The sequence below is a fragment of the Physella acuta genome, unplaced genomic scaffold (genome assembly GCF_028476545.2).
Source record: "Physella acuta isolate Inbredline_101_S28 unplaced genomic scaffold, ASM2847654v3 ptg000260l, whole genome shotgun sequence".
Classification (NCBI taxonomy): Eukaryota; Metazoa; Mollusca; class Gastropoda; family Physidae; genus Physella; species Physella acuta.
Window position 1 is genome coordinate 13315 of NW_026731779.1, and position 26183 is coordinate 39497.

General features: G+C 34.1%; 3 protein-coding genes across 3 annotated transcripts; 2 read left to right on the forward strand and 1 right to left on the reverse strand.

Moving 5' to 3' along the window:
- The first annotated feature begins 242 nt into the window (after positions 1-242).
- Positions 243-8553, forward strand: LOC131938950 (actin, cytoplasmic). The gene is made up of 3 exons (XM_059297197.1): positions 243-477; positions 981-1725; positions 7673-8553. Exons 1-3 carry the CDS (start codon positions 352-354, stop codon positions 8407-8409), a joined length of 1608 nt encoding a protein of 535 aa, XP_059153180.1. The 5' UTR covers positions 243-351; the 3' UTR covers positions 8410-8553.
- Positions 8554-9118: 565 nt separating this feature from the next.
- Positions 9119-14564, reverse strand: LOC131938949 (mitochondrial import inner membrane translocase subunit Tim29). The gene is made up of 2 exons (XM_059297195.1): positions 14473-14564; positions 9119-10769 (listed from the first exon to the last, which is right to left on the reverse strand). The coding sequence occupies exons 1-2, from the start codon at positions 14525-14527 to the stop codon at positions 10276-10278; spliced, it is 549 nt and encodes a 182-aa protein (XP_059153178.1). The 5' UTR covers positions 14528-14564; the 3' UTR covers positions 9119-10275.
- A 1145-nt stretch (positions 14565-15709) lies between these two features.
- Positions 15710-25228, forward strand: LOC131938951 (protein YIPF1). Its single transcript, XM_059297198.1, has 9 exons — positions 15710-15771; positions 20441-20483; positions 20690-20796; positions 20991-21156; positions 21415-21528; positions 21965-22119; positions 22286-22405; positions 22647-22709; positions 23616-25228. The coding sequence occupies exons 1-9, from the start codon at positions 15730-15732 to the stop codon at positions 23946-23948; spliced, it is 1143 nt and encodes a 380-aa protein (XP_059153181.1). The 5' UTR covers positions 15710-15729; the 3' UTR covers positions 23949-25228.
- Positions 25229-26183: the final 955 nt, after the last annotated feature.

The window sequence follows — 26183 nt, forward strand, 5'->3', positions numbered from 1 at the left end:
CCCCCTCCCCCACTTCGCTTTGTCCCCCGTCTGCTGGTCATGGACAAGCCACAACACACGAGCTTCATCGATCGTTCCAGTCTTTCTGCTGCCGAGTTGTACTTCTATATATGGGCATCGCAAGGCCGGCCCTCCTCGCCGATTCCTGGAAACAATAGTATACCGGCTCCTTATATGGGCATATGACGGCTTAGTCACACTCCGGCATTTTATTTTCTCCCCCACGTTCCCACACCACGTTATAACAGCCGGCGAACGAAAAACTCAAACCCATTCGAGATCTAACGATCAGTGCAGCCACATTTCCACTTTCAAATTGAACTTATTTCGTGATTTTCCTAACCCAAAACCATGTGCGACGAAGACGTAGCTGCCCTAGTAGTCGACAATGGCTCTGGCATGTGTAAAGCCGGTTTCGCCGGGGACGACGCACCAAGGGCCGTGTTTCCTTCCATCGTGGGGAGACCCCGTCACCAGGTAAGAAAATACTATGCTCTAAATTCACCCCTATTCAATCTTATACAAACCCACCCTTGTGTGACCCGGAGAGAAAAAAAACCTGCCACCCCGGCCCCCTTGACACAGTTGTGTTACTGTCAACGACCTAGTTCCGGTTTACTTGACACTTAGACATAGACTTGCGAATGCTTGAATACACGGATACGTTTTTAAAAATGTTAATAATTGGGGATTTCCTAATTTTTAAAATGTTATCATCCCGTTAGTAATTTACACCTCCACCCCTCCACTTAACAACTTAGGCTATTATCACAAACAAAACTAGCTTGCATTTTGTAATTGTAGTAGGCCTATTAATTAAGCATTGCTCTTTAATTTTATATTTCACTACAACTATTTATATTTGCCACAAGTTACATAGGCCTAGATCTACATCTACTTGCCAACTATAATGCAAGATATACAATTTGTATCACAGTTAATTTTGCAGCACAACTAATGATATTGTATTTAATTTCCAGGGTGTGATGGTTGGTATGGGACAGAAAGACAGCTATGTTGGAGATGAGGCCCAGTCCAAGAGAGGTATCCTGACACTGAAATATCCCATTGAGCATGGTATTGTCACCAACTGGGATGACATGGAGAAGATCTGGCACCACACCTTCTACAATGAGCTGAGAGTTGCCCCTGAGGAACACCCTGTTCTTCTCACTGAGGCTCCACTCAACCCCAAAGCCAACAGAGAAAAGATGACACAGATCATGTTCGAAACCTTCAACACACCAGCTATGTACGTAGCCATTCAGGCTGTGCTCTCTCTGTATGCCTCTGGTCGTACCACTGGTATTGTCTTGGACTCTGGTGATGGTGTTACCCACACTGTCCCCATCTATGAAGGTTACGCCTTGCCCCATGCCATTATGAGATTGGATTTGGCTGGTCGTGATCTCACTGATTACTTGATGAAGATCCTCACAGAGAGAGGCTACAGCTTCACCACTACAGCAGAAAGAGAAATTGTCCGTGACATTAAAGAAAAGCTCTGCTATGTTGCTCTTGACTTTGAGCAAGAAATGCAGACAGCTTCAACATCATCATCCCTCGAAAAGAGCTACGAGCTTCCTGATGGTCAAGTAATTACCATTGGTAATGAGAGATTCAGGTGCCCAGAAGCTGAATTCCAGCCATCCTTCCTTGGTATGGAGTCTGCAGGTATCCACGAAACCACCTACAACTCCATCATGAAGTGCGACGTCGATATCCGTAAAGACTTGTATGCCAACACTGTATTGTCTGGTGGTTCCACAATGTTCCCAGGTATTGCCGACCGTATGCAGAAAGAGATCACTGCTCTTGCTCCACCAACAATGAAGATCAAGATCATTGCTCCACCAGAGCGCAAATACTCTGTATGGATTGGAGGCTCCATCTTGGCCTCTCTATCCACCTTCCAACAGATGTGGATCTCCAAACAAGAGTATGATGAATCTGGTCCCTCTATCGTCCACAGAAAGTGCTTCTAGATTAAAAAACCAACATAGCTGTATTTAATTAATTTAAGATCTGACTGCATTTATCCCAACTAGTCTTGCATACTATGCTCCCTGTAAGCCTTTTGAAATCAGTCCCAGCAAGATGTGTTGAATGACATGGACCATCAATGCTCAAAGTCAAGGAGAAATCAGTGTAATTTTAAACTCTTGGACACCTCTTTCAACAGTGCTATTGGTGCTACCAGTCTAGTCCAAGCCATCTTTTTTTTTCCACATTGAACTTCAGTTCTCATTTTCAATATTGTAATTTATCTTTTGTTGTAATTACACATGTACATTTTCAACTATTGTATTTTTTATACAATGAATAAATTAACATGTTCATGCCAATAAAAAAAATGTTTTTCTTTATAAAGATGATTGGAATGAGTGTAAATGGCTTGGATGCGTGCTTTGTGTATATGCCAGTTATAAATCAACGTTAGGGTTTGGAGGGGTAAACTACACTTTGCGAACATTAATCCAGATTTTGTCAAGTCATTGCTGATCACTCACAGCCTAATACTATAATTACAAATTAGTCTTTATCAAGGGAGATAAAAACTAAATTTACTAGTTAGTATTTGGAATGTTGATTACTTCCCTTAATGATCAAAGGGGAAAATAATTTGGATATAGATCTTTAACTAGGCATTATCTAGTGAGGTTCTTACGACACGAAGCAAGGTGACCTAAACATTGAGGCAATGACCTATTTGAACCAGTTATATGCAAAGGGCAATAACTTTAATAGTTAACTAAGGCGAAACGTTTGTTAACAGATTCTTTCAGTTTAACTTTAATGGGCTGAAACTGATTCTTTCAGTTTAACGATAATCAAGGTTTGACCCTTTAATGAATCTTTGGCAAAAAAAAAAAAATCAAGGTTTTGCATTTAAAACTATCTTGATATTTTAGTATCTTATCCTTACAGAAGATACGATTTCTTGAAAAGCTAGAGCCATTACAAAATTCCTCCTGTCACTCATATTTAGCTCTAAGCCTACAAAAGCATCACACAGTTTGGTCGAGGGGCGGGGCGAGACGTCGATGGTCGATGATTCAGTGGTCGATGATTCACTCAAGTTTTGCACTGGGTTCTCTGCTCTTGAACTCTGGGAGAAGGGTGAACGCTGGTAGGACAGTGCCTCCCATCAGAATGGATTTTTAAAAAATTAGGTCCAGACTTTCTTTCAAGCATATCCGGGGGGGGGGGGGGGGGGGGGGAAAGAAACCTTGGTTGGAACCAACATCAACTTTACAGCAGACTTTTTGGGGGTTGTCTATTTATTATTTATGACGACTTCCAACAAAAGAGAATGTAATAAATAGCACGTCAATACATAAAAGCATGGCGTTGAATTTTGAAAAAAAAACAACTTAGAAATAAACTTTTTCAATGAAGAATAGCTGGACCACATTCATCATACTATCATACTCTTGCTTGGATATCTCAAGCTCCAGGCTCAGTGAGGCCTACGGTAGTCAGGCTTGGTTGACCCCAGGTCAGCATGATTGTCCATGAGAGCTGACTGAGTGCCGTTCACACACGACTCACCATTTGCAGACAAGCGATCGTGCACATTAGTGGAGTAGGCAAGGGGGGTGGGTTAGGGAGGGGTTATTACCCCTCCTTCCATGGATTCACACCCCTATATATATATATATATATATATATATATATATATATATATATATATATATATATATATATATATATATATATATATATATATATATAATATATATGATTTTATACATATGGAAAAATATTTGAACCCCTCCCATGACCAATTCCTGGCTACGCCACTGGTGCACTTATTGTATAACAGGAAGGAGGTGGGCGGGGTGGTGGTTTATCCTTGTGTTATATATTGTAATAAGGGGTGAGTGGGGGTGATATACAAAAATATTATAGAGGGCTGATTTTGATTTTGTTTCTGTCAAATTTTTGCCACTTAAAATGAAACGTTAGACACAGCTGACTCATAATTATTTTTTTACAGCTGTTTTAAATGAAGATATATCAAGTAATTACATTAAAAAAATCTTATGATATATTTTCATTTTTAAAAATCAGTCTTCATGCTGGTTGGCGGGTGTAGGTTACTAGAAATGTTAAATAATAAGAGCGACCCCCCCCCCCGCCCCAGACAATGATGTGCTAAAACTAGAAGCGATTCGGTGACACATTTACTTAATGAATGGTGCATATAATTTTATCTAGTTATTAAGCTATCTGGAAAACTCAGACTTTTTAATTAAAATATGCTACTTTTCCTTGAAGCTTAACGTTCTTAAAATGGTGTTACCCGTTGCGATCCATATCCTTGTGACGCTACTTATGTGGGCATATGTCTGAATATAAATATGTAACATATTAGGGGGTAGTGAGCTATGACATAACATCACTTTTTTATGTTGTATATTATGTGCACGATCCCCAAACATTGAAAAGTAACACCTTTGTACCCGATGTCCTTATAGTCAGTAAGATCGGGATCTAAATTTTGAAGTATCTTTATAATTATACGCATAATTCCTTAATGATGCAACAATAGAATCTCAATTCCAAAAACACACAGTGTTAATGTTTAGTTTTAAAAGAAAAATGTTTTTAAATGCCACTCCCCCCTTCCCCCCCCCCCCCCCCCCCCCCCCCCCCATCGATTCTCCAACTAGCAGTAGAGAACATAAAATCATCTCTCTACTCTTAGTTTCACCAAGGGACATAATGAAGTAAATTATGCTAAAGTAAGTCACTCACAGTTATCTTTCATACTGAGAATTTCATTTGTGTATGTTTGACGACATTTTTTAAACCGCACGAGCCTACTTTTAAAAATAGATGCTATTTAAAAATAATTTAAATTAGACAATAGACAAAGGCCTATTAGTTATTACTAGAGGTAACTTTTTATACTTAAGGTAAATAAAATGTAAACCTTAATAATTACAGAATGGCTTTTTAAAAGTTCCGCTACCAGTGTTTACTAAATAATTTAACCAGTAATGCCTATTGTTCATGTATTTTATGGTGGTAGACTAGGCCACCAGGCAGCTACTCAAAACTAAATATTAAATACCTCTCATTAGGTTTAATAGTAATAAATTGAACTTCTTAGAAACAGACTATTAGGCTACATTGATTTGTCCAAAAATGTTTTCCTTTTATGGTCATAATAATCTTCTTGTTCTTAGAAACACATTCTATTAGGCCTAAGCTAACCAATGAAAACGACCTATTTGCAGAATTTGGTTTGCCAGATTGAAAGTAAAGTAGCCTACTTTAATAATTTTTAAAATCTTACAACGCCAATGTTATATGAACGTTTTTATTCAATGGTAAATTGTTTTAAAATATATTAAAAATAATTAACACCATTTTAATACGCATAGCATTCATCACGAGCCATTACTTTCGAAAACAAATTCTAGTTTTAAAACATGTCACAAGAATTTCGTTAAAAATCAGCCCAGGGCATAAAGTTTTAACCTCCTTGTACGAGAAAAAAAGCGTTGGAAACCCTTCTTTAAAAAAATCAACTTTAATTAATTCAGCATTGATTTATTTGAAAAGCTATTTCTACGAAGGCTTAGATCTACATCTTAGATTTCAAGTTGAAAGCATTTAGGCATAACCCGTACATCAAATTAAAATGTCTGATGAAGATGTTGCAGCGCTTGTGATTGACAATGGCTCAGGAATGTGCAAGGCTGGGTTTGCAGGAGACGACGCACCAAGAGCAGTATTTCCTTCTATTGTGGGAAGACCTCGCCATCAGGTAATGTATAAAGTAGTCTATAAATAATGAAATTAATAATAACTTTTTAAAATTTGGCACAAAGCGGAAGTGCTCTTAATGACTTCTTTCTTAAATATTAGGTTAGATCTAGATCTAGCTAGATTCTAGATCTAATCTAGATCTAGATAGTTCCAGATTCTAGATCTAGGCTTGAGTCGGATACATCTCATACTGACTCATACAGAACTCTGTCTCTTTATTAGACTTTAAATCTAGACTAGATCTAGATCAGAGTTTCTTCCAGGCATTTCTTCGGGGGGGGGGGGGGGGGGGCAAAGCCCCCCCCCCCCCCGAAAAAATTTTACCGCACCCCCGAACGAAATGAAATTTATATATTCTATATAATTTATAGATCTATAGAAAATATATACTTTTAACAGTGTGTGTCCCCCCCCCCCCCCCCCCCCCCCCGAAGAAAGTCTGGAAGAAACACTGGTCTAGATCTATCTAGTCTAGAGTGGCTGACTATTCTAGAGTCTAGATCTAGAATCTAGCACAAGAATCTAGATCTAGATCTTATGAACTATGAATCCACCCAGGTCTGAAGCTACCACCCGACTAGGTCACTAGGTGTCTAAAGTTAGGGAACCAAGGGCAGCTGTGCATAGGACTGACCACACTGATCCTAGCCACTTGAATATTGAGGACAATAAAACTATAAAACAGATTAACTTTACATAATCTAGATCTAGATCCATCTGCCCCATGTGACTACAGCACAAACAGGAAAAGATTATGAAGTTTTAATTAAAAATGTTTTCACAATGGTGACAAGTTTTTATAATCTGATTCTCAATCTAGATCTAGAATCTAGATCTCAGGTTCTAGATCTAGATAGATCTATAATTAATAATTAGAATATCTACAACAGAGTGACATCTTTTGATGTGAATCAAGTGAATGTAATATTTCACTCAAATCTAGATAAGATCTTGAATAGATCAAAATCTAAGATTTAGATTCTAGATCTAGATTCTAGAAGATAATCAAGATTAGTTCTAATCTAGATCTAGATTCTAGACCCTCACAGAGTAGACTTATAGAATTAAAATGGTATAGAAATGTATGACTGTAATAATTGAAAGATCTGTCCTATCTCTTAAGTCAAATGTTTGAACTTAGTTTTAAGTCAGATGATCATAATTCATGAGCTCAATTACTATTTTACTTTCTCTAGTTAAGAGGCTAATCGGCCTAATCTAGACTCTATATTTCTATATTACATTTACATTACTGCACTGAAAATGTAATGATATTTCGCTGGACATAGAATAAAGATCTAGATTCTACTAGCCAGTAGGCCTAAAGTAGAACATCACTATTTTAACAGCTGTTGTTAACTGTTAGTTAATAATAACGAGGAAAGATAACTTAGTCACTGTTCTAGTTTGAAGTGGTTGTCTTTATTGAGGACTATTTTACATCCGTCTAATGAAGTTTCATATTTTTAATTGAAAAATAATTTTAATAGTTTAATTTTTATTCAAATTATGAGGTTAAACTTTTTAAGTTTTCACAAAAAAAATTTTGCTTGCTATAATTTACATTTATGGCTTATATTTAAAATGTGCATTAAAATTAATGGTATTATATTTATTTTACAGGGTGTGATGGTTGGTATGGGACAGAAAGACAGCTATGTTGGAGATGAGGCCCAGTCCAAGAGAGGTATCCTGACACTGAAATACCCCATTGAGCATGGTATTGTCACCAACTGGGATGACATGGAGAAGATCTGGCACCACACCTTCTACAATGAGCTGAGAGTTGCCCCTGAGGAACACCCTGTTCTTCTCACTGAGGCTCCACTCAACCCCAAAGCCAACAGAGAAAAGATGACACAGATCATGTTCGAGACCTTTAACTCACCAGCAATGTACGTAGCTATTCAGGCTGTTCTTTCTCTGTATGCATCAGGTCGTACCACTGGTATTGTCTTGGACTCTGGTGATGGTGTTACCCACACAGTCCCAATCTATGAAGGTTACGCCTTGCCTCATGCCATTATGAGATTGGATTTGGCCGGTCGTGATCTCACTGATTACTTGATGAAGATCCTCACAGAGAGAGGCTACAGCTTCACCACTACAGCAGAAAGAGAAATTGTCCGTGACATTAAAGAAAAGCTCTGCTATGTTGCTCTTGACTTTGAACAAGAAATGGGTACTGCAGCTTCCTCCTCAACATTAGAAAAGAGTTATGAACTACCAGATGGCCAAGTTATTACCATAGGTAATGAAAGATTCAGAACACCAGAAGCCATGTTTCAACCTTCTTTTTTGGGAATGGAGTCAGCAGGAGTGCATGAAACAACATACAATTCAATAATGAAATGTGATGTTGACATTCGTAAAGATTTGTATGCCAACACTGTGTTGTCAGGTGGTTCTACTATGTATCCTGGAATAGCTGATCGAATGCAAAAAGAAATCACAGCTTTGGCCCCAAGTACTATGAAAATCAAGATCATTGCCCCTCCTGAGCGCAAATACTCTGTGTGGATTGGAGGATCTATCCTAGCATCACTATCAACATTCCAACAAATGTGGATATCCAAACAAGAGTATGATGAATCTGGTCCAGCTATTGTTCATCGAAAATGTTTCTAAGTAATTTTTTAAAATTCAGCTTAATGCGTGTAAGAACTTTTATGTATTGAAATGATATACATTGTCATTAGAAAATTAGACAAACATTTTAGAAGTTTGTTCAATTCAGTTCGTGTTCATTTTGTAATAAATTCCATCAGTTTATTCTGCAGTTTTTTAATTCGTTTTCTGAAAGAGAGGTTAAAAGCTAACATATACTAAAATTTCTAAGCTTATGGTCTTTTCACCTAGGATGGCGGTAGTTAAAAATTTGTAAAATTCAAAATATGATGGTGTAAGGGATTCCCAAGTTCTGAGGCATTTTTTTTATTTAGTAAAGAAGAAAAACTTCCATTATGATTTTCTTAGCTTGAAAGTTTCTAATTTTAAATAAATTAAATTTACAAATGCCTGGAAACTCCTAAAATGCTTCAGTAAGAAGCTACCTCCACACTCACTTATAATAGCAATGCAAATTTTGATTAGCTATTATGTCAGTATATAAAATATTTTTATGCTGTAGTGACAATCAGATAAGTTTTAAAAAATTTCAACCTGGTGAAGACAATAATTTAATTTGAATGTATCCCAATGTTCTTTGTTGCAGTAAAATTGTCTTTATACACTATCATAGGTAATTTCAAGGAAGACCCAAATATTGTCATTCTTCTGTCAAGTACCATAATGAAATACTAAAAATTGTCCAAGATAATAATAATAAAAAACACTATCACCACAATTTTTTTTAATGCCAATGTGATCATACCACTATAAAAGGAAACAAAAGCCACAAAATAATGTATTTCAACTTAGCATGACTGGCCATTAAATCTCATCTTTAAAAAATGGGTAGGTCCTAAATAACTTCAATTTTAAAAAACCTACCTATTTTCATAAGTGGTTTTCAATACTTAAAATAGTTTATTACAATACCTTAAATGATTTTTAAACAATCTTTCTTTCTAATCAAAGTGTAGTTAGAATCTAGCTGCTATTAATTTCGTATCTAAAAAAGTTTTTTTAAGGGTGTGATCAGATAATATGCACCAAATGAATATCTGTGCTCATCTTGTACTTCATAGCAGTTTAAAATAAATCTGCTTGTTCTATAGTAAACATGATTAAAATAAGACTGCAAAGAATAGACGTGTAAGAACTATTAGTATTAGAAATGTTGAATGAAATTCAATTTATCAGTAGTGATGATGCAAAAATGCTAATACAACTGGTGTAGTGAAATAAAACCTTTTAAAGGTATCTGTAATCATGACTAATGAAAATTTCAAGTAAATGTCAACAACATTGATATACATTTAAGTTAAATTTAGGTCCATGATTCTGTCTTTAAATTTAAATGGTTTTTATCACACATTCAATTTCAATAGATGTCACAAAAAATCAGTCTATTGAGTTCATTAGAATTACAAAAGCTAAATATTTTTCTGATACCATAATTCTGAAGAGGGTGATACATTTTCAATCACATGTATAATTTACCAAAACAGTATTTACTATTAAAAAAAACCCAGTAATGCCTTTGGATAATTTTATCAATCTTTTGCAAAATTATTGCCAGTGCTTTGACCAATGAACATAAAACAATTTTTAATGAAATAACTTAAACTAGTTTAACAAAAAGACATTTGGTTTTCATTATTATTTGTTTTCATTATTAGGAATTTAGTATATTTATATTGGTTTGAGTAGTGTCATTCATAATAATATAGACAAAACCTGTGATGTAATGTTTGTATGAAATTTGAACATTTTGTGTTAGATGTATATAAAAGTGGTTGTTTATTATAAATTACTTGCCACAAAATAAAAAAAGCAATTAATATATTCAGTTACTTACACATACTATAACACATCAATCAAAATTTATGATTATGTAAGATTTTTGTCTTTCCATTCATCTAAGTTAACATCATAATCTTGCATCTTCTTTGACAAAGTGACAAATTTACCAAGTATTCCAACATCAACAATCTTTTTGTGCCACTGATACCACGGCAGCTGTGTATATTTACACTGTGCATCATATAAATCTAGTTCATCTCGATATTCACTTAGCCAAACAAGTGAGAATAATCCTAAATTTGTGTGATGCAAGCATCCATTTCTTTGAGCAGTTCTCAAATTATCCACAAAAGAGTCAGAATCCTTGTTTCTAATAGATGCACTAATCAAGGAGAGTTCGTGAGCACTTTGCAAGAGTGTGTCTTCTAAATCAGCAGACGAAGGGTTAGATTTCATTAGGATTCCTGCAGCAACTAGACCAGTAAAGTACACTGAAGCTTTTACAGATTGTTCACGAGAATCTTGGACTGTCTCCAGTATGGCAGCTTTGTAGTCATTAAAAATGTTTTGGAAGTATTTACCTGGAGACGAAATAATATATTAAGTTTAAAACTGAATAGTAGTTTAGTAAAAGAAAAAGTAAAAATAAGACACCTTTTCAGACAGGATAGGGCACGTGAAGTAGATTCCATCTGTTTCAGCAACATTGGCATATGAAGTTACAGTGTGGTCATTAATTAATACTACACTAAAAAAGGCAATAGAGACCAGAAGCTACTGATACTGATAGGGTTTTAAAGCAAATACTTCAGTCACATCTCATGTGGAAAAAGAATGCAAAAAAAATTAGGTCTCATCCAAAACTGTTTTTAAAAAACTTGAATATCAACAATTTTAATTTTTAAATTCATAATTTAAAAAAAAAACTGATAAAACAAAAACCTTTAAATCAAAATTATTAATAAATAGGCTCTTTTAACTGACCTAATAATAATATCACTTTAAATTAAACAAACTTCTAAGTAAAAAGCATTAGTTGCTTATGAAATCTCATACAAACAAGTGATGATACAAGATCTAATTAGATTTAGTTATTTTTAATTAAATTAAGTAGACTTACTAACTACAACAATGTATACATTTTTTAACTAAAAAAAATATGTTCGCTTACAAAAACTGAAAAATGATAATAAATAAAAAAATAGTAACAAATTAGGCCCATGATAAAAATATATTCTTATTTAAATATACAGGTATAGACACTACATATTAATCTAGAGTCTGGATTAGACCCATCTATTATTCATTATTGACTAGAGTACTTGTTGCACATTACTGCAATCTCACAAACTAAGTATTGTTAACTAAAGCTTAAGTCCAAATATGCATTTTGAGGCAGTGAACTTTACAGTCAGCAACTTTAGTATCCTATTGTTGAATAGGATGTCGGGTTTGTTTTAAAGAATTATTAACTGTAAGGTTGACAAATATAGCATTATTTCTCTGGTTGGGTAATTTGATTTAAATAGGAATATCTGTTTATTTTTACATTAACTACTGTAAAGGAGCTTCTGTTCCCCCCCCCCCCCCCCCCCCCCCAAAACGCCTAGGCTAAGATGTTAAACACCATGACCTTAATAATAATAGTTGTGCAACAGGATCAAATTACTCCTAATAGCTGGGATATGGGCTCAAATTACCCTTTTAGTCGTATTCTTCTGATAGAACTAACTGTACCTTATGGATCGTCAGGGGTTGAGGGTTAAATTCCAAGTTATAGAGTATAGTACAGTTTATAATTATAGTATAAAGTAAAGCGATTTAGTCTGTAAAATCCTTTTTTAAAATCTACTTGATTAGGCCTAACCTATTTGAATGTCCTATTTTTTATCGTGTTAATCATCAAGACAACATTAATACTAATAGTTTCGCTGTCTGTGTATCTATCTATCTGACAAGAACGCTCTAGAGAAAACACAAGGAAAATAAAAACATGCATAGTAATTCGAAAAACGAAGTATGACGTCGCCACATTTAGCACTGAGTCAAGCCGGAGAGTGCACACAGTAATATGACGTCATTGATTATCGAGTAAACATTGAATAAAAAGGCAATTTTGTCTAATCTAAGTGGTTTGCGTGAAGAGTTTCTTTCATACAATTCTTCGGGTAGGGGCGAAGCCCCACCCCCGCGTAAGAACGTCTGAGCCCCCCCCCCACCCTCCCTAACTCAAAGGAAATTTCCTCATCGATACTCTATAATAAAATTACCGCCTAATTAATGTGTCTAATCTAAAAAGTGGTTTTCTTGCAATTTCTTTAATGCAATTCTTCGCGTAGTGGCTATGCGCGACACCAGTGTTTCTTTCAGACTTTTTCCTCCACGGAGAGGGGTGGGGGTACTTGAAATTTTCGGGGGCGGGGGTAGAATTTTCGGGGAGGGGGCGGACACTGGAAAAAGTATATAATTATATTTCGTTGAATGGGACGGTAGACATGTTTTTTTTTAGGGGGGGGGGGTGTGGGTGGGGGGTGGTTTTAATTTAGACTTTTTCCTCCCCGGAGAGGGGTGGGGGGTACTTGAAATTTTCGGTGGCGGGGGGTAGAATTTTCGGGGGAGGGGGCGGACACTGGAAAAAGTATATAATTATATTTCGTTGAATGGGACGGTAGACATGTTTTTTTTTTGGGGGGGGGGGGGGGGGTGGTTTTAGTTTAGAGAAAAGAGACAGCACTATCAGCCTAGCGCCCGTTGTATCCTTCCTCAACGGGCCATTTTTCTTGTGTAGTAATAATAGGCTATTTATAGGCTTAACCTATTTGAATCTAGTTTTTATTTTTTATTAGAGTTAATCATCAAGACAACATGTACTATTTAGTGAAGGATATTAATAGTAATACTAATAGGCCTAAACAACGAACATTTAGATGACAAGAAAAACCTGGACACTGTAGCACTGTGTTTTGTATCTTTTTTTTTGGCTAGAATTAGAATTGGCCTTATTTTAAATAATTTTTAATAATACCAGCACCATCTTTGAGTAGTATATCTACCATTCTACAGATCTCATTCTGGTCAGAGTTTAGATTTTAGTTAGTAGATCTAGATCTAGTAGTTAAACAAATGAGCTATTACTAATAATATAGTTAAATATTATATAGATCTAGATCTAGTATAATAAATTACTAAAAAAAATTAGTTAAGTTAGCCTCAGATCAGAGTTCAGAGTGTGAAAGAGGAGTTGGAGAGAGAGGGAGAAGTGCAAATGAGAGTATTAAAGAATTAGGGGCCTATTTTAATTAAATAAATGAAAATGTTGAATATTAAATATGGCCTTAAAATAAAATGTTTTAAGCCTAAACATAAACAAGGTAATTAAAAAGTCTAAAGACAATTTTAGCGCAATTTCCTTATGTTATCTAAAAATAGCTCTGTCGTAGCGTAAATCAAGAGCAGGGTTAGTAAAACCATTGGTTAGTTATTAAAACGTTTTTTATTAATTTTTTTTTCAGTATTTTACATGTTTTATTTACAATAGAGTTACATGACTAAAAACCATTGTGCGCCTAGCTACCGAACGTGATGTCGCAGCCATTGAACGTGATGTCGCAGCTATTGAACGTGATGACGCGTGTGGTGTGGTTGGATAAAAATGCCTACTAATTCAGTCCAAATTTTAATTAATTCAAAAAAATTTTTGTGACCGAACGAAAGGATATTTTTGAAAACTTTCTTCTGCAATATTGTTCTAAATTATGGCAGGAATCGATTGGTAAATGTTTCAAGTCGCTAAGTGATCTGGTTGCCGAGATATGGGCCAAAAACTGCATTTTTTTGAGGTTTTTTGGCTTTTCCGGGAAATCCATGAAAGAAACCCAGAATTTTTTTGGCCTATGTTCATCCTCGGAACTTGCTTAACATAATTGCTTTTGGAACTAGTCCTCGATATTGCTTCGTTGAGGAGGAGATACGACTTAAAGTGTCTTAAAGCTGCGGACACATCCATTCATTCATACATCCAGAAATGACGGGTTAATAAACGTAATTCTCCAGAATGGAAATTGCGCTAAAAAGGTTGATCCTCAAGACAAGTAAACAGTTTGAAAGTCAGTCAAGTTATCAACCGACTACTCAACCTCAAAAAAGACAAGTTCTCAAGGTCAGTAAGGCATCACAAATTTAAAGTAAGGCCGATAAATAAGATAAAAGTAAAAAACCCTTTTGGACACTTGTGTGCTTTTCATTAGAACCTGGTCTGGAAAATAAAGAAAGAAAAAAAATCACCTAATCTTTTGATCATTCCTACTTTCACTTTAGCTGCAACACTTGATCCAGCCATGTTGTTGTGATTGCTAGAGGCGAGGTTGCCAGATCAAATGAATAAAAAAAATTCTAAACCTAACTTCTTCATTTCACTCATCACTGGCCTACACAACACCGCTAGCTTCCACATCGCGGCCTCAATACACTTTTCAACAATTAACAGATCTAGATTTAGTCTATGTTTAGATCTAGACCTAGTGTAAATGTGTAAAAGTGTACTTTTTTAATATCTTATAACATAATTCTTTCATTTAGAAGCAAGGGAATTATAATTAAAAGTACTTTATGAGATGCATTACTGACTACTGAAAAGTACACAGTCGAAGTAACTTTTTTTAAAAATGCTGCTACTTTGCTTCAGATGCGTAGGGGGGGGGGTACTTATGCTCCCATGCGTCGAACCTAGGGGCGCCAAAATAATCTCATTTTAGCTGCTATTTTTGAATTATAAATATTCAAAAATATATACGGGGGGGGGGGGGGGCGCCAATTCGAAAGTTTGTCCCCGAGCGCCGAGAGGAGTCGCTACGCATCTGCTTTGCTTTACACAGAAATTTTTTTAAAAAAATCACCAGTGACTGGCTAAAAAGCGTCCCGACATTTCAAAATGTGGGAGGCGCTGTTCTTGATAACAAGATGTATATATAATAACTATAATTGGCCGTGGCGCAAAAGTGATTCCGGGCGCCGGAATGGGTAACTACGCCCTTTGTATTGTAGTTCCTTTGTAGGCTGCGGGGGGGGGGGGGGGGGAGTGGGGAAGAGTGGGCTAGATTTGTATGACAATGTGTCACGTGAAAAGAAGTATTCAATAAATAGTCAAGGAGATGTTTATTTTAATTGTGGTGGAGGGGGGGGGGGGTGGCTTTTTGTGATAATGTGTAACGTTTTGGAATCGGCTTAAATTCACATGACTAAGTAATTTATGTGGACGACCCGGTCTTATAGTCTGGGGAGTGCCGAAAACGACTAGTTTTCAGACATTTTCAGACATAGCTTTAATACTTAATAATAATATACGTATATTGGCCTTTTGAATATAATAAAAATCAAGCGTCAAAAATATATTATCATTAAAATTAAGTTTTGATATAGGCATAGGCCTATAACAAATTTGTTAATTCTTAACCACAGTATAAAAATTCTATTCGTTAATATCAAATTATTTTGGTGAATTTCGTCGTTGTTCGTTATTTACATTCGCACAGTAATTCTCGAATGGCGTCAACAACAACAATTGACGTGGATAATTTTGACGATGTAGGCTAATTTAATCAATATATCTTTATTATTATCTCATTCATTGAATTTTAATATCTACGTTAATTTATCATCTTAAAATAATACATCTAGCATTTTAAAACTAATCCTTATTTAAAAGAATAGATGTTTAAAAATGGGTAAAAATAAATAATAAATAATCAGGGTAATCTATCGTTTTGGGTACGTAAAATCGCCCGCGGCTATTAATGTACGAAAACGTTACCTCATTATCAAGGCTGTAATAGAAGTATATTGTGATATGTTTGTGTCAAATATTATAGATAAATGAATAATAAACCTAAATCAATGGCTAAATATATCAATATTATAGGCCAGAAATTAACTTTAAACAGCAGTGTCTGCAAGCAAGATTTGCTATATTATATAATATAGCCTATATTAATAATATTATATAGTAGATCTATATATTACTGCAGCCATTTGTAAAATAGAGTGACTTCCGCCTGAATCTCGCGCTTTAAGTCTATAAAAAAACTTTAACAAGATGGCTGCTATAGTAAATGAGCATGGTTGCATCTGTTGGAAACATCGCTGGTGTTCATTTATTACTGAAAAGTTTTAATTCAATTGTTTAAAAACAGGTACATAAATGAAACAAGGAAACATTTTTGTATTTTTCAAAACATAAATCCCCCTCAAAATGTGAAATAATTATTAAAATGTAAGGAGTCACCTATTTTTCACATTACTAGTCGCGGGCGATTTTACGTACCTAAAACGATAGATTACCATAATCTGCACTACTACTTGAACTTCTAACTTCAGTCAGTGGACACTCACTACTAACTAGAATCTAGTCAGTTACACTACAGTACTCGTACTGAGTAGAAAGACACAGTAGGTAGACAGTCAGTAGTAAGTAGTGTCAGTACAGTCACTACATCAGTGAGTGTAGTCATAGTCTCAGTGTAGTGAGTGTAGACAGTAGAGTGAAGTGTAGGCCCTACTAAATTACTTGTCTTGAAACTGAAATGTCTTGAAAACAATCAAAATGGAAAAAAATAAACCGAGAGTGATCTCCCCTAAACTTTCTCGAATATTCTTATATAAAACAACAGGGGATGGGAACTCGGGCTATAGACATGATTTTTAATCCATTTTAAATACTTGAAGTTTTAAAAATAGAATAAAATCTCGTAGACAAAAGAATTGCACACCAAGTGAACGCCAAATAAAAAAGTGCTTAATAGTACGCAATATTATTAGTACTTTTAAAATTTACATTAGTTTTTTGAGAAATCGGAAGTAGCGTAAATTACTACTTCCGGACAACGGAAATTACTCAAAATTTAACAGAAGGTAGAAAATTAGATCTTTTACTTACATGAGAAATTTCATTTATCTATCTGAAATCATACTCAATTTACAGGCTTTTGAAAAATTCAAAGTAGGAAAAGTACCACTTCCGGTTATCGGAAATAGCTCAAAAGTTGATACGGATCTACGATTTTGATAAAATACTTATATATGAAATTTCATCAACCTAGCTGTAACGGTACTGAAGTTATCGTGTTTACACACGGACAGACACACACACACACAGACATACGGACAGAATTGCAAAGCCCAGTTTTTCAGACTGGATTATGCATAAAACCTCTTAATTTTGATAAATCTGGATTGATCATTTTTGCCCGATTAAAATAAGTCCTCTATACTTCGGATGTGATGAAGGACTGAGGTGTAATACGGTGAAAATTGTTAAAATTTCAAGTGATTTTTGTGCACGATTACAATACTTTCTCTATACTTCGTATATACGAGAAAGTAAAAACGATAGGCCGAATGCAATTTTTTTTTTTTACATCTAGATCTAGATTCTAGATCTATCTCAGAAATTGAAAACAGTGGCTAAACTAACTAGGTCATGTGGTTTTAAAAAATTAATTTTTTTTAGGGCCTAAAAATTCTCAGGGGGGGGGGGGTATTTTTATAATAGCACTGTTATGTGTTATTAACATAGGGTCTGATAACAGAATCATCTTAAAAAAGGCTTTAAAAGGGGTGTACGGTCACTGCTAGTTAACTAAAATACACACATGGCTTGCTAATTTCAATGATCAACCCTAGTCTAGTCCTACCATATGCCTATCCCAAATAAAGTAATTTCTAACGTTAAAACTAGTCAAGATGACTATACTACTAACAACCCAACAAACTTTAAGAGTCTATTATCCAACATCAGTATCTTAAATCATCCAAAAATTTATCTGCAAAGGGACAAGATTTATTATTTTGACTCTTTGTATCCCCGGCAGAACAAAACCACGGCCTGGCCTCAACCAACCCAACCTGCAGGCTTGTTGCATTGAATGAAATATAAACTCAAAACAATAAATAATAACAACAATCTCCTTTCAATCGGTCAGGCCACATACCACAGTGTTGTGTGTCGAGCCTTTACCAAAATATTATCATTATCTGATCATAGTAATATTTAATTAATTAGGCCTAATTAGCTAATTTATTAAACAATGAGATTTAACATTTCCTGTATGATGCTATAGGCATTATAGGCCTATATTTTGTGGCCAGAGCCACTAGATCACATTTGTTCAAATGTTAGCATATGCTGCATTGGCCTAGATTGCCCTAAATTAGTTAGAAGGATGTGCTGGTTTTTACCAGTTAAGTTTCCATTCTTCAAAAATAAATAACATGGGAAGCTAAGGGTGTATTGAATATATTCCATTTTTTATTCTTAGGGCTTTAGCATTCAAGGAAATAGTGAAATATTCAGGATCTAGCTTAGATCAAAATTGTGGCATAATAAAAAAAAACACTAGTTAAGCATTAATTAGATCTATATCCTAGTATACTTATGAGCTGCTAAAATTACTTTTATTATTTACCATTTTAAGCTACTAGACTCTAGTTCTAAGATCTAACCACTAGAAATCTAAAGCTACTAGTTTCTTGGCAAATCTAAAAGTGTAGATCCAGGATAATTTTTTAAAAGTGTACTGTGCTTGTCCTACTCTCATATCACAATAAAAGTCATTGTCTAAGTGTTGTTACCTTTACAAAGTTACTAACTCACACCAGAGCCACTAGATCACATTTGTTCAAATGTTAGCATATGCTGCATTGGCCTAGATTGCCCTAAATTAGTTAGAAGGATGTGCTGGTTTTTACCAGTTAAGTTTCCATTCTTCAAAAATAAATAACATGGGAAGCTAAGGGTGTATTGAATATATTCCATTTTTTATTCTTAGGGCTTTAGCATTCAAGGAAATAGTGAAATATTCAGGATCTAGCTTAGATCAAAATTGTGGCATAATAAAAAAAAACACTAGTTAAGCATTAATTAGATCTATATCCTAGTATACTCAGTGGCGTAGCGAGGTCGGGTGTCACCCGGTGCGGCACTTAATGGTGTCACCCCCCCAGAGGCATAGAGACCCTTCCCAGGGACAAACTTTCAAATTTTCGATTTGCACCCCCCCCCCCTCAAACTTTCGATTTGCACCCCCCCCCTCGAGTTTTCGATTTGCACCCCCCCCTCAAACTTTCGATTTGCACCCCCCCCCTCGAGTTTTTCTCTATATATTTTGCTATCTTTTGCCTTGGTGTCACCCCCCTAAATGGTGTCACCCGGTGCGGTCCGCACCCCCCGCCCCCCCCCTCGCTACGCCCCTGAGTATACTTATGAGCTGCTAAAATTACTTTTATTATTTACCATTTTAAGCTACTAGACTCTAGTTCTAAGATCTAACCACTAGAAATCTAAAGCTACTAGTTTCTTGGCAAATCTAAAAGTGTAGATCCAGGATAATTTTTTAAAAGTGTACTGTGCTTGTCCTACTCTCATATCACAATAAAAGTCATTGTCTAAGTGTTGTTACCTTTACAAAGTTACTAACTCACACCAGATGTAGGCGATTATTTGATGAAAGGGGTCGGCGTGGTTGAGTCTGTAAAGCTCATGGTTGCTAAACCAAAAAAGTCTCGAGTTCCTACCCTCGGGCAGATGAAGCACGTTAGCTGGGGACAGCCACTCTTCTAGGGGAGACAACTCCAAAATCAAACAACTGCTGCCTTGTAGTTTGTTTTTGGTTGGACAAAGGCTATGGAAGCAAATCAAAAAAGAAAAGCAGGCTGAAATCGGAGTCAATGGCCTCAGTGGCGCATAACCAGTTGACACGTATCCTTAATTGTGATGGAGGCATGGTTGAGTTGGCTAAAGCTCATGGTTGATAAATTTGAAAAAGTCTCGAGTTCAAACCCTCTGGCAGATAAGGCTCGATCCCTTCCAACACTAAAAATTAAGAAGAAAGAAGATTTGATGAAAAAAATTAAACATATTCTGCCATGAAATTGGTGTTCGTATTAAATAACTCTAGATCTATAATAAGGTACAAGTCTAGTCAATTTAGCAAATATTCACTTTCTACCCAAAGTTACTTTTTACTAAAGTAAAAAAAAATTAAATTTACTTTATACTTCAGTTAAATTTTAGTGTTATGTCCTCTGCACTTGTTTTTTTTTTTTGAATACTTTTCAAAGCATTTTAATGTCTCAAATTTGACTGCCATTTTAAATTGTCTTTTTTTTTGTAAGCAAAATACAAATTATGCCTTTTTTAAATTGATAAAACAATTATCGCTACCACTAGTATTTATGAATGGCAAAAATAATATTTCAGATTGACACGCAGGATGGTGGGATGGAAAATTTAAAGTTTCAAGGTAAGCTAAATTTTTAGGATTAAGTTTTTTAAATGAATGTTGGATTAGCAAGAATTAAAGTCATCTGAGGTAGTAGCCCTGTTCTTAACCAGGTATTCCCATGAAGAAATAAGCTTATTTTTTCAGGGAAACCACAGTCACCACTATATTTTAAGTGAGATCTAAATAGAATTGTTAACACAAATTTCCCTTTTTTTGTAAAATAGATATTCCACATGACAGTTCTCATAAAGATGATGGTCAGACACATCAGTTCACCGACTTCCCCCACACAGCTGCTGATTCAGATGATGATGACGATGACAGGGCTAAGGTAAAGAAATGTATTTTATTAAATTAATTGCATAGTAAAAAAAAGTATTTTTTAAAGATATCTGTTAAAAAGTAACATTTCAAAGTTATGTTTGTTCAACTCAGCATTTTTGCTTTTTATGTTATGTATATAATGTATAAAATATTTGTAAAAATAATCTTATCATTCTTTTTTGAATGTCACTTTTTATGCAGCTTATCAAGGAGAAGAGTACCTCATCGTTTTGGACATTTGCATACTATCAGCAGTTTTTTGATGTTGACACGAAACAAGTTGGGAGAAGAATAGTCGGTTCAATGGTCCCTAGGCCAGGACAGAATTATCTCCAAAAACACATAAGGCCAAATCCAGATTTATATGGTAGTATATTAACATCAATTCCAATGTACAGGTTCATGCATTAAATAATAGAAACATTATTAAATACTTGTCATAAAGATACACACACAGAGTACTGTAAGTGACATGCCTCGCATAATAATTCATACTATACATTAACCCTACTGGTGTAAGTACTGTTATTAACTGTACCAGCTAAACAAATGTGCGATGTGGTTTATAAACCTTTATTTTGTTATTGACCTTGCTATATTTCTTCCATCTCCCAAATTGTTTCAGGTCCTTTTTGGATTTGCACCACACTAGTATTTACAACTGCAATAGCTGGTAATCTTGCTAATTACTTTAGCTCTGCAGGGAAGTATTATAAATGGAAGTATGACTTTCACAAAGGTAATTAGTTTCAAAGTTTTTTTTACCAAAGTTAAGTTAGACACTTGTTAAAAATAGATACTCAAGTAACTTAAAAAAACAAGTTAGCTAACTATGCAGAACAGCATGTGTTTAAAAATATTTTTTTGCTGTTATGTCCCTTGTTATGTGCAGTTGTGGTGTTAATTTTATCAACAGAAATATTGTTTTAAATTATCATAAAATATTAATTTAACATCATGATTATAACATCTATTGTATACCTAAAAAGCATACTACCTTATAAAATACCTTGTTCTCAGTGTACACTTAACTTTAACAAACACTTTATTTCATTTTTACCCTTCCCTAATATTTTAACCACCCAGTATGATTTCATTTATCATTTAGATATATCAAAAATTATATTAAAAGGTATATTAAATGAAACAAGTTTTTAAAAACTTTTTATTCCCAGTGACATTTGCAGCAACAGCTATATTTAGCTACTGGTGGCTTATACCACTCTTTCTGTTTGGCATTCTGTGGTGGCGTGGCAGTCAGGCCAAGTTCACCTTTTTAGAGATGATCTGCATATATGGCTACTCTTTGGCTATTTACATTCCAATTTCTGTAAGTGTTTGGCACATCTATTATTATTGTTATAACAATTTAATGTGTTCCTACATTGTTATAAAGTGTTTTCCCTCCTAAAATATTTAAGTTGTAAATCTGAATGTTTTGAAGTTTTATGCTACTTTTAATGTAATTAGTAAAAAAAAAATATATTTATTTTTAGATTTTATGGGCAATTCAAGTCTCTTGGCTACAATGGGCACTTGTGGTAGTTGGGGCAGTTATGTCAGGTAGTGTTCTGCTCATGACATTCTGGCCAGCTGTTAGTGAAGATAACAAAAAGGTAAAATTGGAAGTCTTAAAATAAATGTTTTTAATGTATTTTTGTAATGTTTTCCTGGTAAGTCTAAAACTTATTGACAACCAATGCAGTTTGATGATTTTGATAGGAATTGCTGTTAAAGATATTAAACCTCACCATATTTCTAAACCTAACACTAACAATTTTCTATGCTTTTTTAAACATTTATTACAAATTTTTTTTTCCAGTTGTATTGAAAATGTAATTTGTAAATATTTTTCAGATTGCCATTGGGTTGATGGTTTTCATTTTTGTGATGCATGCTGCATTGGCTACTGGTTTTGTGGTAAATGCCTTTTTTATTTTTAATGGCAATAATTACAAATGAAATATAAACAGAAAATTACTCATACAGAGTTTTGAAATGTATTTTAAATAAAGATTGTTAGCCTCTTTTTAAAAATCACTGTTAAAATAGGACTGTAATGCATTATGATCGATTTCAATAGTGTTAAAAACAATATTTTAGAAACCTTGGTCTTCAATTTAATTATCTTAGTCTCTTTAAAAAAAAATACAAGAATTTCACCAAAAGATATTGGTGGGTTTTTCCTCATTGGGGTTTGTTGGTATACCAAATGAAAATCTGTTACCATAGTGTTTTTTGTTGTTTTTTCTTTTTTGGAGTAATAGCCATGGATGTGGGTTAACTTTGATGTTATTGATTTCACAAGAAGAAAAATTCTTTTTTTAAATACCCCCACACTGCAGCATTTTGTTTTTCACTTTGACTGTTAACATTTTTAAAAAAATTCAAGACACTGCTTAAAGATAAAAGATTATAACCTTTTGAATGGCAGAGATAAGAAGTAGGTTGATGTGCCATGAACTGAGTTTTTTTATCTTGGTTAGTAGCGTCATAGTACTGAATGTGGTATTTTATACACAGTAAAAATTAGAAACAATCATTTCGTTTACTTCATGAATGGTATTTTAATTTTTTAACTCGGATGTTCCCTTTTGTTTGGTCAAATAATTTAAATTTCCCATTTAAAAATAACAAAAGCATTACTGTATAAACATTCTTATTAAATATGCTCATTATTATTTGGTTGAATTTACAGTCTTAACTGTTATTGGTGTGTTGTAATGTAAAATTCTCTTATTTTAAATGATGCTAATTCTCTTACAATCATTTGAGGAACATCAATGGTTCTTTGTAATTTATTATGAAACCTTTTGTATTCCTCAGTTGTATTTCTTCTATGTGCCATCAGCACAGGCAGATAGTATAGATACCAACAGCACAACCAGCACACCTGTCATGTTCTCCACAACAGCCATCCCAGCACAGCTCAAGCAGATTAACAACATTATTGACGGCAATCAGACCAATGAGGTTATAAAAGATCAAGCAGATCCTGGGAAGCCTGCAGAGAAGCTTCAGAATCGCAGCAGAAACTCTCAGTTAGATAAAACTGAAGGTGTAAATACAAGTAATATACCAAATAAATCTGGAGGGTTCAACGTAACGCACATAAACAGCACTGATACAGCATTAAATTTCTCTGGAACTGTCAGATAATTAAAACATAACCTGACTTTTATGTTGAGACATGTTTTGGGTGTCCATTTTGATATGAAATTATTTATGAACAAAACAAGTGAACTTTTTGTTTAGGGTTTTTTTTTGTTTAGCATATAGCAAAATGTCATCTAAACAGGGAGATAAGTATTGTGTTCCTGGTAACTAATTTACACTAAGCACAATTTATTTGTATAATTTCTTAGTCCTTAATTGCTTTAAAAAAATGTTCCTTAATATAGCTTATAAGTATAACACATGTGGCAGAACATAATTTGTAATCTTAGAATTCGACATAAGACAGATTGGTCAAAGTGAAGGTTTACTGTAGTAAAAATGTTACATTTTATGACCTTTTTGTTTATTCAGTTAAAAAACAACATAAAAAATTGTTTTAAGAACATGTTTTTAAAAAGTTAGCAGCTGTTCATGTTCTCAAAGTTTGATTAGTAGGTCTTCTAAATCTGATGTTTTAGGTGTGGATAGGAGTAATTGGGATATTAATTACCAATAATGATTAAGTTTTAATGTTGACCAATAGAAGTTAGTGTCTTTGGAAGGGTTTTTGAAAATCATTTTTAAAAATTCCTTTCTGCTGGTTATACAAACATCTTTTACTACTAAGCTTCTAAATTCAAATTGTTTTTATGCAACATGGGGACAAGTATTGATTTTCATTCTCGAGGTGACTCTACTCATAGACAGTTGTTTTTTGTTTTTCTTTTGGCACTAAAAAATAGTTCACAATTTGTATTTTTTTAAATGTGCCTTGGAGAATCTGTGTTGTAAGCACTTCATTTTACAAAGTATGGCACCATATAAGGGTTGATCTTTTGCAATAATTTTTAAGTAGAAATCATATTGGGGAATTTTGAATTTTAAAAAATATATTGTATTACAATTGAATAAAAATGAATAAATGTGTGGGTAGTTTTTTTATTTTGTTTTCGTAAAAAATAAAATGACTATGAAAGGGTTAAACAAGATATTCCTGTGATATTTTGTATATATGAACTCATGTTTGAGACATGCTGTAGCATTTTTTGTTTTATCTGCTAGATCTAACCAATGAAGCACTTTTATTTAATACCATGAACTCTTGTGTTGCTCATTCAGGGCGTATTGCCATCATAAATAAAATTATTAGTAATTTTTTTTCTTTTTTTCTCATCATTCTATTAATAATTAAAAAGATTTTTATTGTTCTTTGATATATTAATAAATAGCAGTGTCATGACTTGCTTGTGTAAAATAATGGGAAAATAATTAAAAGATAAGGTTGTTTCTTTTTTTTAGTTTGTTTTTATATGCTGGTCTGTTAAGTTCAGTGTCTTTTTTGTTTGTTGTTGTTCTATTTGTTTCCCAACATAGCATAATCTTATGCATGTGTGGGTATTAGAAGTGTGTGGGTACAGCAGTGAGGGGATACAGTATTTTTTTATTCCCATCGGCCTACATTTATTTTTTACATACTAAAAATTGTTGGTCTTATTTGTATTTCTTTTCTATTCATTGTTTTTTTAGCCAAGCAACCAATCGTCCATTAGCCCTTATTAGGGTCGTTGGGTGCACCACAGTTCATCTTCTACCATCTGTCCTGGTCCCCTACTGCTGTGAGTAGTATGACAACTGGCAGTTTAGTCCAGTCTTTGATGTCATCCAATGATGTCTTTACCATCCCCATTTTCTCTCTCCTGGCACAGTGCCCTGCATTATTGCATAGAAGTTTTTTTATTTTTATACTTCTATGCTTTTCAGAAAATTGTGTTTGAAGTGACATTACGAAATTTATTCACTGTTCCAGATGTGAGTCAATGGCTTTGTTATGTTTTTTTTGTATAATTAGAGTAGTTCAACATCTAAGTCTATGTGGGCCCAGCTGCAAAACCAATAGATCAATAAAGCTTCTTAGATCAACAGTGACTTATCAAACAAAATGGCATATGTGTAGCTTATATATATATATATATATATATATATATATATATATATATATATATATAATATATATATAATATATTATATATATAATATATTTTTTATATATATATATATATATATATATATATATATATATATATATATATATATATATATATATATATATTACATATATAATATATTATATATATAATATATTATATATATATATATAATATGGCTTCTCCGGGTGTGTGGTGAGCAGTGGCGTAGCGAGGTCGGGTGTCACCCGGTGCGGCACTTAATGGTGTCACC

Bases quoted from the DNA above. Each gene is read 5' to 3' on its own strand.
- LOC131938950 (XM_059297197.1), top strand. From the start codon at position 352: ATGTGCGACGAAGACGTAGCTGCCCTAGTAGTCGACAATGGCTCTGGC. The intron at 478-980 runs GTAAGAAAATAC...TTTAATTTCCAG, and splicing joins TGGGGAGACCCCGTCACCAG to GGTGTGATGGTTGGTATGGG. The intron at 1,726-7,672 runs GTAAAGACTTGT...TTAACTCACCAG, and splicing joins GAAGTGCGACGTCGATATCC to CAATGTACGTAGCTATTCAG.
- LOC131938949 (XM_059297195.1), bottom strand. From the start codon at position 14,527: ATGGCTGGATCAAGTGTTGCAGCTAAAGTGAAAGTAGGAATGATCAAA. The intron at 10,770-14,472 runs GTGATTTTTTTT...TTTCGTCTCCAG, and splicing joins AGGAATGATCAAAAGATTAG to GTAAATACTTCCAAAACATT.
- LOC131938951 (XM_059297198.1), top strand. From the start codon at position 15,730: ATGGCGTCAACAACAACAATTGACGTGGATAATTTTGACGAT. The intron at 15,772-20,440 runs GTAGGCTAATTT...ATAATATTTCAG, and splicing joins ACGTGGATAATTTTGACGAT to ATTGACACGCAGGATGGTGG. The intron at 22,120-22,285 runs GTAAGTGTTTGG...ATTTATTTTTAG, and splicing joins CTATTTACATTCCAATTTCT to ATTTTATGGGCAATTCAAGT.